The 12,794-nt window shown below is 41.5% G+C and overlaps 1 protein-coding gene across 1 annotated transcript in view; it reads right to left on the bottom strand.

Moving 5' to 3' along the window:
* The window catches only part of PKD1L1 (polycystin 1 like 1, transient receptor potential channel interacting), a 1,345,235-nt gene that overhangs the window by 893,793 nt on the left and 438,648 nt on the right, over positions 1 to 12,794 (bottom strand). The window contains exon 19 of the mRNA XM_044065604.1: positions 6,325 to 6,442. Coding sequence (XP_043921539.1) covers positions 6,325 to 6,442 — 118 coding nt within the window. The remainder of the gene's footprint in view (positions 1 to 6,324; positions 6,443 to 12,794) is intronic.

Here is a 12,794-nt window from a genome sequence, read left to right as displayed (position 1 = left end):
GATCAGTTTACTCAACTGCTCAGAGATTGGTGACTTTAGCCAGAGATCTGGAGTGAACTGAAACTAAATCCAAGGCATCCATTGAAATCTGCTGAAAAGTAAGTATTTTTAAAGCCTACATTGCAGTTTGAGAACAGCATTCTACTGAACCTCTGCTTTAAACTGTTTTTGTTGTTGTGACTGTGATTTTCTGCACTTTGAATTTCCAGTACTTCTGCATTTTATATCATAGGCTAGATTCAGACTTGTTGAATCTAGACTGTTTGTTATACATTGAGTACTAAGACCAGCACCTCACAGAGATGCTGAAAGATCTGAGGCATCCATTGCTTCCAACTAACTATAAGTGACTGATTTTGCTCTTATATTGCATTGTCTGAACTGTTTCTTTTGCCACATTTTACTCTGTACTGTATACTGTACTAGTTCAGCTGTAGCATAGCCCAGATCCAGGTTTGCTGTTCCTGAGTCTGTTTTGTAACTTTTGAGTATCAAATTCAAGCTATCTTTGTCGGAGAAGGCCCTTCTGCACCCTTATGGGAGGAGAGTGATGTCTGGATCCCATCTAATCAAGGGAGAGTGGACTAGAAACTCCAAGAGTGTGTCCTTATTGGCTAGTTTGAGTTTCTTGCTTTATTTAAGCCCCACATTTGAGCGGATATGCACTTGTATGTAGCTCACCATTGCTCACTGCTGCTCAGCGGTGGTTGCCTTTGACAGTTATAGACGCAAATGTTTTGCTTGTTGAATTTTCCCTTAGCACTTTGCTTGTAGCCCTCCAGTTTTTCTTGCAACCCTGCTCTACAGTCAAGTGGAACACTAAGCCTAGCCTCAAAGGTACCAACATACCTCTCATCCACAGGCATTCCTAAGTGCGACTTCTTTTACTGATCTCTTCATGTTTCTGACTGTATAAATTTACCTATCCCTATGGACAGACAATTTCCAACAGTTTCTTCAGCCAGCTTGGTCAACATGGGCATCCTGAAGCAGTGCAGCAACTGCTTCATGTACACATAAAACCCTCTACTCTTAGTCCACACAAACTCAACATGTGATAGATGAAACTATATTAAGAACATTGAATCCATGCTCTCATACACACCAGTCAGTACATCTGACAATGAGCGGGTTGTCAACATGCACACCTCAACTCTTACACCACCCAAAACCACATCACACATACCAACATATGCAGAGGTCCCCAGTAAAAACATACCTAAACATCAGAGACCTCCCAAACACTAACACAAGCACATTACACATAATACTTCTGCAGGGCACAATATATATAACAGCTCATGCACCAGTGTCTCACCTGTCAAGCCCATAAGGCAAAACACAAAACCAAACATATTAGTCATAGGTGACTCCATTGTGAGACACACAGATGTCCCTCTCACCAGGCTGGATAAGGATAAGGTCACATTCAGCTGTCTTTCAGGTGCCAGCATCTGCCACATCACACATGCACTCAAGTCTCTCGACATCAAGTAATGTTATGACTCCATCACAGTTCATGTTGGTGTGAAAGACTTGAGACGTACCTCTTTTGACTATATGAAGACAGATATGACTGAACTTTTGGACTATGTCTCTCAGGCAGGTATGTCTAAGCAGCATTTTACCTTCACCAAGGATGATGTCTCAATGCAAACAGAAAATGCTTGACTTCGATAATTGGCTTAATTTCTGGTGTCATTCTAAGGGATAATGGTGACCATTTCCATTCAGCTTCATTGTACCTCCTCCCTCAGACAGAACTGACAACTACGCCGAGTTCTACACTGATGGTTTATACAAACACCTGTATAACTGTATCACTCAGCCACACCTGATAGGACCATAACAATCTCTTCAAGGAAGAGCAAACCTGACTGGTGGAGAACTGCCATTATCAGGCTTTATAATAAGATGAAGAAATTGCTGTCTAAGAGTAATAAAGAGCAGGCCCTAAAATGGAAACACTCCCTCCTCAGCAACAAGCAAATAAGGCTTCTTATGAAGTCCTTCAAAGGAAACTATGAATCCAAATTAGTTTCCTCAACTAAGGACAACCATAAGGCATTCCTCAGTTATTTCCATAATCTAAAGGGAAAGGTCGAGATTTGCACCAAACTTGTAGTTAATGATACCACGTATACTGAGTCTGTAGATGGAGATAACCTGTTAGCCAAAAGGTTCTGTGAAAACTTCACTCCCCTATCCACACACATACCTCATGGCATCCCTACCACCTGTCCCCTCCCTTGTATCTCTAAAGAGCATGTCATAAACACCCTCTCTAAGGCAAAAAACACAGCATCTATGGGACCTGATAACATCGCAGGCTGCATCCCACATGGGCTCCAACAAGAATTAGCAACACCATTGGGTACAATCATAGTATAAGCATCGGCTTCATCCCAGCTGAATGGAAAATGGTCACCATTATCCCCTTGCACAAAGGTAACCCCAGAAACTATAGACCTATTAGCCTGACTAGTCTTATCTGCAAGGCCATAGAGTGCATCATCATGGACCTTATCAACAAAGATATAGGTAATCTCCCAAACACTTGACCCTCCTCAGTTTGCATTTATCAAAGAAGGATGATAGGTTCATAGGTAGGTACTACGCTATCGGCCCTAGGGCCTATACAAGCCTAGTCAAAAAGGTACCCTGGCTTTCACCACACAAGAAAATTATTTTCCTGTGTCCCTGTCGAGCAGAGCCACAGAGGTGATCCCCGGGGTGAATTTCCTATTTCCCATCCAATCATCAAGATTTTTCTTGAAGACTGCTAATGAGGAGCTTTGTTTGATATAGATAGGTAGTATGGGAAGTCTCCGGAACAGGAATCTATCCCTCCAGCATGTTCTGTTTATTGTGTTGACAATGTTTAGGTCCCTAGAGCATGTAGCTCAGAGGGATTGGGATTTCTTTAAGTGGAGCATGTCCAACAGCTCTGGGTTTGACATAGCTTTGTATGTTAGGCAGAGATCGCCTATGAGTAGGCGATATGCGACGGAATAAAGCTGGAGTTTTTTGAGACGGTCTGTGTAGGGCATCTGTTTGAGGCCAGTAATCCTCTCTGTGAGGTATTTCCGCAGCCTTTCCAGTTGTTGTAGATATCTTGTGAGGTACATAGGAAAAGGGGTGCTGTACTTTATAATGGGTCTAATGAGTGATGAGTAGAGGGGAACAATGACCTCTTTTTTCCTGGATGAGAAACCTTTTGTGATGAAGTGTGCCACATAGAAGGATTTTCTGACTACTGTGGTGATGTGATTATCAAAGGAGAGACTACTGTCCACCTGTGTCCCAAGGTCTCTTATCACACTTTCAGTGTTAAGTAGACTACCACCTATGCGGTAGCTCATGGGTACAGAGTTTTTACCAAAGGGGAAGACAATTCACTTTTTGGCATTGAGCTTGAGGCCATGGCTTTGACACCAGGCATCTGTCTCAGTAAGGCCCTTATGTAGGATGTCCACATCATTAGGAGTTTCGATTATGGCTCCTAGTTTGCAGTCATCATCATCATGCCTGTTAAATCTGGTGGACTTCATCGAGACAATCACCAAGGCCCTGAACAAGGGGAAATCTGTGCATACCATCTACCTAGACTTAGCCAAGGCTTCTGACACTCAGGTATCATTGACAAACTCACCCAGCTAGGTATCAACCCTTATATTGTTAGGTGGGTTACTCACTGGCTCACTGATAGAACCCATACAGTCAAAATAGGGGAATCCACCTCCAATAGCAGATCCGTAACCAGTGGTGTTCCACAGGGACATGGGGATCAGTCCTGGGACCTTTACTGTTCAGAATCTATTTTGATGAAGTACAAACAAAAACTAAAGGTCTGTGGCTGACAAAGTTTGCTGACGACTGTAATCTGGTAGCGGTCATAGTATCTCTAAATGATGTCAACATCCTACAAGAAGGTCTTACGCAAACAAATGATTGGTGCCAAAGTCGTGGTCTTAACCTGAATGCAAAAAAAAGTATTATCATCCCTTTTGGTAAGAGTGATGTTCCTGCTAACTACCACATCAATAGCAACATCCTAAATATGCACTCAGTGGTGAGATACCTGGGCACACAGCTTGACAGAAACCTTACCTTTGATCATCATGTCTCCAGAGTGGTAAGAAGGGCATTTTATATTGCTCAACTCATAAGTAAGGGCATTGCCTCCCAAAAAAAAAGAAGTTATAACCTCCCTGTACTCTTCCCTCATCAGGCCAATAATTGAGCACAACGCCCGTTTTGTTATGTACCTTTCCAAGCATCTGCAAGAATTGGAGAGACCACAAAGGTTCCTAACAAGGAAAATTCAAGGTCTTCAGCATCTGTCCTACATGGATCAGTTGAAATCACTGTCACTTTATTCTGTTTCATACAGAATCCTCAGAGGTGATCTCTGCCTAGTGTATAAGGCAATCTCTGACCCTGCATTACTGGAAATGCTGCATATCCGCAAGTCAAATGGCACACAAGTTACTCACTCTAAAGACCTTAACCTGGTATGTGACATTAATAGAACCTGCTGGAGGGACAGATTTGTCTCCCAGAGGTTACCACATCTTTGGAACAGACTCCCACTTCATGTCAAACAGAACATCTCAATGGCCCTCTTCAAATGTAATCTGGACGATTAGATAGGTAGCCGTAAATTCACCCCAGGGGTTCCACCTGTGTCTCTTGGACAGGAGCAATCAGTGCTGATCATGGAAACAAGGGTAGAACTTGGCTAGGCTTGTAAAGGTCCTAGGGTCATTAGCCTTGTAACTTCCTATGATCCTAGTGATCTATTAACTCATTACATCTGAGTGATACCTCAAGGTGCATTTGCAGTTAACTCCTACTGACGCCTCTAGGAGTCAAATATTGTCTGTTCACATATGCATCAATAATTCCAAAACCTTGCCTTGTACAAGGATTTAAAAGATTTCATTATAAAGCTTACACAATGGGAAACTCAACTGCATTAATAATTTACCTCTGTCTAGTGCAGGTAAATAGATATTAACTGTTGTTTTATTGATATTAATTTATATAGATATAATTTTCACATTTTTCTAAATAGCTCAATGACCAAACAACACAGACAGAGGTCCTTAGCATCATATGAAAGCTCTCAGCTAGATGAATAAAATGTTATTGACAGTATTTGTGTAACCTGAGTGGTTGCTGAGATATTGCAAGTTGTTTGTAACATATTATACATATAATAGTTACTGTGTTTACTGTGACATAAAATTCAGTTTAAGACCAAGAACCTAATGAATACTACCACTATAAAATAGTTTGTGTTGAAGAGTTTGCCATTTATACTTCTTTCATAACCCTGTGGTTCCAGAGATATGAGCACTGTTTGAAATGTGAGGATATAATTTGATTCGGTCAAAATGCTTAGGCTCTGCCCATTGGAAGTTACAGTGCAAAGTTCCTGAGCTCCATTGGAGTGAATGAGTTAAATAAAATCAGTGCTGGAAAGCTAATTCTTCTTTCGTCTTTTCCCGGTTAGGGGTCACCACAGTGGATCACCAGTCCACTCATGATTGACAGTGGAGATTTTAAGGTGTCGAGTTGCCAGCCTGGCGCCCAACCTTCCACCAAAGGTACATACATGCACGCAGTCACATCTAGGGCCAATTTAGAGTGTCCAGTTCACCTAGAGCATGTCTTTGGGATATGGGAGGAAACCGGAGCACCCGGAGGAAACCCATGTGACCACAGGGAGGACATGCAGACTCCGCACAGAAGGCAGCCCAGCAGAGGATCGAACCAGAGAACCTCTTGCTGTGAGGTGGCAACGCTAACCGCTGCACCACCATGGAAAGCTAATTCTAATTTTGTTGAAATCCCAACTCAGTCTACTTTCTGCATAAAAAACATGTATAGTAATTTCAGCTTTGATACATCTAATGACTCCAACTATGTTTTGCATTTTCTAAATGTTTGGCCTGTATCATTTACTACTTCCTTGCAAAAGGAACTTCTGCTAATATTGACCAGACCAACAAAACCTTTAGATAAGAAATGGATTGCCAAGAAATTTCTGTATTTTTATTTTCTGGAAAAAGATGGAGCTATGCACTGAAACAACTCAAGACCCTCCCTTCCACTAATTATATTCTATTGACAAAAACTACACACAGCTATTCCCGTATCAAAAGAACAACACATGGGCTAAAGCTTTCTCATTCTAGATGACCCATTAAGTGGTGTAGTAGTAGTACAGACCCTATGAAACAGCTTTTGTAACAAAAAATCTGTTTTAGTAGCTTTTTATATATTTCCTTGAGCTTTGTGATTATTCCTTGTTCTTACCTTTGTATCCGTTACTTGAGTCACCTGCAGGCAGTTTGAAGTAGTATTGGATATCATGACCTTGGTACAATATTTTAGTTGAATTTCCAGTGCTGTAGCTAAATTTATAATGAAGATCCTAGCAAACAAATGCAAAGTGATTTATGTTAAAAGAAAGCACAGTGTGTGTACATAAAAAGCAACAAGACTATAAGCAGGAAGCAAGAACATTTAAAAAAAAAATAGTCGAGATAAGAACTCTCTTACAAAATAATATCAGATACTAAGATTCTAAGATTTACAAAGCATGTATTTATATTGGACAGCTATTTCACATTAACATTCTTCTGTATACTATTTGGAAGTAAATGTAAATTCACATTAATGTGATTATTTCATATTTGCATCTGATTTAAAAACACAAGATCAGTTGGATTAGGAATTGTTTTGCCTTCAATTAAAAATTCTCCACAAAGGTCTGCCTCTCTCAACTTTGTGACGTGTGGTAAGTGTTATGATTCTGTCCACTGTAGCCTGAGGGATGCCACAGAATGGAGGGTTATTTATGCCATGGGCATCCCTTGAGATCCTGGGCTACTGGTGGAGTAAGAATTCCATAGAGCAGGCAGGCTGTCTAATATGGAGTTTTCAACCATTAAAGAACTTACTGTCATAAAGGGACAGTACATACACTATGGGACAATAATTGTATTTTTCAGTTACAGGCAATTGCAGAGGACTGTTGTCCAAAAATGCAGATGCACAGGGTGGATGTAATATATTACAGTACTGTACTTTTTTGCTTCATGATAGGTTTTAACGTTGAACTTCAGATGTATTACCGGATTATACCGGAGTATACCTAATATTATGCTTTTGTACGTAAGCGTATCGTAGCATTGTAAAGACAAAGCACTGTCTACTTTCCCTGCTACTCTGCATGCTGAGAAGTGTACATTACAGTCTTTGAAAACATGCAATCATATTTCTGTGACGGGAATGCAAAGTGAAGGAGCTGCAGTTGTTTACTTAGATGTAATGAGAATGATCCAGATCTGCATGTGAGTACATGCATTTTTACATTGGTATAGCTCACCCGTGTCGGAATAACAAAGGCATGATAAACACACAAACCAATATGCTATGCACCCTACTGTCTCATCCACATGATATTCACCACTGACCACGAATGCAATTCCTGTGGCGTCCTTCCTGTCACTGAGCAATGTTCTGAGATATAGCACTGCAGGCATGCTCTACCCATTGAACTAATACTACTGCAAGCAGTGCTGTTGTGCTGTGCTGCACAAGTATGAGTAGCACTTGGCACAAATATTTGCATTTGTGTATTGTAAGTGTGCAAGTTATTCTTGCACAATAGTGACTACACTGTTCACCTGTTTATTTTGCTTTGATAGCTGCAGAATGCATTATTTATTACTGCTAACATGTCATATATTTATGCTGTTGTGCCTGTTGTGTTTCTTTTTTATACAGTCAACAGTCAATGGTTACTGGCTCACAAGACAACGTCTATATGACAGTCATCTAAAAGTTTGCATCCTGATAGCCATATGCCTCCTCACCTATGAAGCTATCTAATTTTATTTTGTTAATAGTATCAGCACAGATACAGAGTTAGTTAATTCTGGGACCTCACCACACCCCAGTGCAATTGCCAATATCAGCAGAACTTCTCTACACCATCTCACCTTGAAGCCTTGCAGGATGTGGTAGAAACTATGAAGTTCTGTCATGTCCTTCACAGCCACCTTGATGATGCTGTCACCGATATCCAGCTAGGTTATCTACATCTATATTCACTAGTCCAGGGGTATGGTATCAGCTGGAATGCTCAAGGCTCAATATTTTACCCAGGCTTAGCCTAAAATTGGTCCAGAGTGATCAGTGTACCATCTGGTAAACAAACATAAATAAACAGTAATTTTGAAAAGTGGCCGGATGTGGTGGTTCATATTTATATGGACATGGAATTGTCTCATTTCATAGTATTTGTGAGGCCACGCATCTACAATTAGCATGCTCATTCAGTAGGTGTACTGATTCAATACAGACCATTGGCATCTCTGCCTTTCATTCAGTGTCACAGACAGGTAGAGTACCACTCACCAACACTCCAATGTATTCTCAAAAGTCAGGTCACCTCCTGCTGTGTTACCAGTTGTACACTGTATACCTTCAGTTGCTTGTCAGCAGATGTTGGCTTGACTTATTTCTGTTCTTGACCAGTTTAGCACGCCTCCCATCTGATATGTGACACCCTACTGTTTGTTCCCTTCTGTGCACAACATAGGCATGTACTCCTTAACCATATCTCAAACTGGTGACTCAGGCCAGATGTTGTTTTTTCCTTGGGCTGCATGTCTATCTTAATAAAATTCTGTCTCGGCACATATTTCATATCATCATATGCCCCTCACACCTCACTTCAGGATCCTCTGCCTCTCCAAACAAAATGCTTCATAGCTTACAATATAACACAAACAAGCATTTGTCTGCATTAAGCAATATTCAGGGATGTAGCATGTTTTAAATATACTTTTCTCCAGGTATGAAGCCACACAGGAAAAGAGTATACGCAAAGACATTGGAAAAATAACTACCAAGCAAGGTGGCCTCAGTGCTCCTATGGACAGTACAGAATGGCTATTAGAGTGCAGAACTGTAAGTGTATTTGTTAGACAGACATCAGAATTGTTCTTCTGACTTTCAGTTTTCACTATGTGACTGATAACTTTGTGTCCCCACTGAAAACACTAATTGTGTTTGTAGGACTTGGATAACACAGAGCTGCAATAAGCAGCCTTGGCATTCAAATGGATGCATTAAAAGAAGTTGCTAAGAGCCTGTACTTGAAGCCATGATGAGTATATTACTACGTCTTAGATTTCTCTTTGCATCAAGAATGTTAACAGAGCTTTGTTTGTTTAATTGTTACTAGTTATTTTGCATATTATATGCACACCAGTTTTGTCTTTTTTACATTTCTTTCTGTCAACATGTGCAGTTATAGTCATCAGTGATATAACTGAGTGGACTAAGGTTCCTCTGCTGAACATATTTACATCAAATGCCATTTGCTAGAAAACAATATAGCAGTAAAAACTATGTTGGCTAATTCAAAACAACCCTTTACACGTTTGGCAATTTCAACTAAAATCTTGTTTTTTTTTTTTTTGCAGGGGCAAGCACCCTGCACCCCCAACATATATATACTAATTCCAAGATCACTCAACAGTGGGGAAGAGTACAATCTCAAAAATTGTTGAAAGTAGTTTTTTCAGGTATTTTTCTTTTACTGAAAGGCATTTGATAGAAATCCATAAGTACTCAACCCCCATACAATGCAGTGGCTACACTCATCTTTTACTTCTATGGTCAGTCTTCATAGGTTCATAAGTTGGTACTAGGCTATCAGCCCTAGGGCCTATACAAGCCTAGCCATAACAATTCCCTGGATATTTCTTCTCACAATATTTACTTCTCTGGACTCCTGTCTAGCAGGACGACTGACATGATCCCCGGGGTGAATTTCCTATCTCCCATCCAATCATCAAGGTTACTTTTGAAGAGGGCCAAGGAGGCGGTCTGCTTGACATGTATGGGCAGTCTATTCCAGAGTATGGGGAGTCTCTAGGTCAGGAGCCTATCCCTCCAGCATGTTTTGTTCATTGTGATGACAAGGTTTAGATCCTTGGAGCATGTGGCTCTGAGGGATTGGGATTTCTTTAAGTGGAACATGTCCAACAGCTCAGGGTTTGACATGGCCTTGTATGTTAAGCAGAGATCACCTCTGAGTAGACGATATGCCATAGTTTTTTTAGATGGTCAGCATATGGCATCTGCTTTAGGCCTGTGATTCTTTCAGTGAGGTATTTCTGTGGCCTTTCCAGCTGTTGCAGATGTCTTGTGAGGTACATACCAAATGGGGCATTATACTCTATAATAGGTCTAATGAGGGATGAGTACAGTGGGACAATGACCTCCATTTTTCTGGATGAAAAGCCCTTAGTGATGAGGAGTGCCACATGGAAGGATTTCCTGACTATTGTGGTGATGTGATTATCAAAAGTGAGACCACTGTCCACCTGTGTCCCTATGTCTCTCATCACATGTTCGATGTTTACTGTACTGTCACCTATGTGGTAATTCATGGGTACATGTTTTTTCCCAAAGGGGATAACTATACATTTCTTGGCATTAAGCTTGAGCCCATGGCTCAGGCACCAGGCATCTGTTTCTGTAAGGCCCTTTTGTAGAATATGCACATCATTTGGGGATTCAATAATGACTTCCAGTTTGCAGTCATCAGTGAACTTTGTTAGCCAGAGTCCCTTAGTGTTGGCCTGTACTTCAGAGAAGTAGATGCCAAACAAGAGAGGTCCCAGGACTGAACCCTGAGGTACTCCACTTGTCACTTGTCTGGAGCTGAATTTGGAGTTGGCTACTTTTACAGTCTGGGTTCTGTCAGTAAGCCAGTTGGTAACCCATCGAGGGACGTAGGGATTTATGCCCAGCTTAGTAAGTTTATCTATGATTCCAGAGTGTGGGATGGTATCGAAGGCCTTGGCGAGGTCCAGATAGGCTGTGTGGACCGCCTTACCCTCGTCCATAGCTCTGGAGACTGATTCGAAGAAGTCAATCAGATTCAGGAGACAAGATCGGACCTTCACAAACCCAAACTGGGTGGGGTCCAGTGTTTGAAGGTTGCCAATGTCTTTGTTTATAAGTTCCATGATAATGCATTCCATGCCCTTGCAGATCAGGCTTGTCAGACTGATGGGATGATAGTTCCTGGGATCCAAGGTGGATCCCCCCTTGTGACGTGGGATAACTGTAGCTGTGCGCCACTTAGTGGGCACGAAGCCTGAGGTGAGGCTATGATTAAACATGACACTTAGGTGAGGTGCCAGTTCATTTTGTAGTTCATGTAGTACACAGCCTGAAATGTCATCTGGTTCCATGGATACTGTATTCTTAGCTTTGGAGAGTGCAATTTCTACCTGTGTGGCCGTGATTACTGGAATTTGGCAATCTTTTGGTATTGAGATGGGCCCTTTAGGGGATGAGAGGGGGGTGAAGTTGGCACTAAATAGATCTGACAGGATATTGGCAATATCCTTGGGATCAGTATATTTAATGCCATTCTGTTGTAGCTCAGAGCAGATCTGAGCATTGCCATTTAGATTCTTGACATAATGATAGAATGCCTTGTGGTTGTCTTTGGAATCTTTGACAATTTTAGTTTCGTAACTAGCTTTTGAGGATTTTATGAGGGATCTCAGCTTCTTACTGAGGCTGGTGAGGGAGTTTTTTGCATCCTGGGATTTTCCTCTTTTCTGCAACAGTTTCTTCCTTCTGTTGTATAGTTTGTTTAAAGCAGGGGACCACCAAATTGGCTTCCTTTTTTTGGAGAAGAGCATCTTGGTTCTATTTGAGATGGCATGATTCATGCACGAGTGGATGTGCTCATACAGTGCCTTAGTGTAGGATTCTGCAGTCGAACTTTCAGATCCCATCTGCATGGGTGTCATGAAGTTTGTCACTTCTGACTTCAGTAGCATGAAGTTGGCTTTGGAGAAGTTTTTAAGGAGGTTGGTGGGATGTGGATGTCAAGGGTGATTTGCTTATGGTCAGACCTGACCAATGAGGGGGGGGACCACTGGTGTGGAGCATCTATCTCCCATGTTGGTAATGACCAGGTCTCGGATATTGGAGCCCCTGGTGGGACAAGGATTAGTTGATCCAGGGTGTTGGAATTTATGAATTCCAAAAACCGTTGGGAAAAGGAGTTGGTACCTGAGTAGTTTTCTCAGTTAATGGCAGTGTAGTTGAAATCACCCAGTATTAGGGTGTTTGGTTGTATCTTAATATTTTCCAGTATGTTTAGAAAGGTGTAGTGAGAATCTTGGGGCATGGTGGGGGATCTGTAGCAAGCTACAATTTGGATTGCAGTCTTACCTAGTGTTAGTTGCACCCGGAGAATTTCAGACGCATTGTGTTGGGCAACTAGCCTGGAGGTGTGAATATGGACACTCCTCCAGCTTTAGTGTTTCGGTCTTGGTTTTGTGGCCGAAAAGTGTGGTAGGAGTTGTAGCCTGGTATTGCACGGATGCTCTCTGGAGCCTTGAACCAGGTCTCAGTTATTGCACAGATATCAATGTTCTCCATTTTTAGAAGAGCCTCGAGAGAGTGCATTTTGAGGTTTAGACTTCTAGCATTGAGTAGCATTACCTTCAGATTTTGCATGCTTGTATCTGTTACGGTGGTGGTTTTATCCTTTGAACCTTGCCTAAAAAAGGCACTATAGCAGTGGCAAGAGCTTTAGCCAGTAACCTGAATCCCAGGGGTGACAGGTGCAGACCATCTCTGGCAAAGTATCCTGGTTTGTCGATCATGTCTTCCCAGGCAGACAGATATTGAATCCCCTTTGAATGACACCAGAAGCTTAGCCAATTGTTGAAGTCAAT

This window comes from Protopterus annectens, chromosome 3.part0, assembly GCF_019279795.1.
Source record: "Protopterus annectens isolate FY-2018-M chromosome 3.part0, PAN1.0, whole genome shotgun sequence".
NCBI lineage: Eukaryota > Metazoa > Chordata > Ceratodontiformes > Protopteridae > Protopterus > Protopterus annectens.
This window is presented reverse-complemented; position numbering and strand designations above follow the sequence as displayed.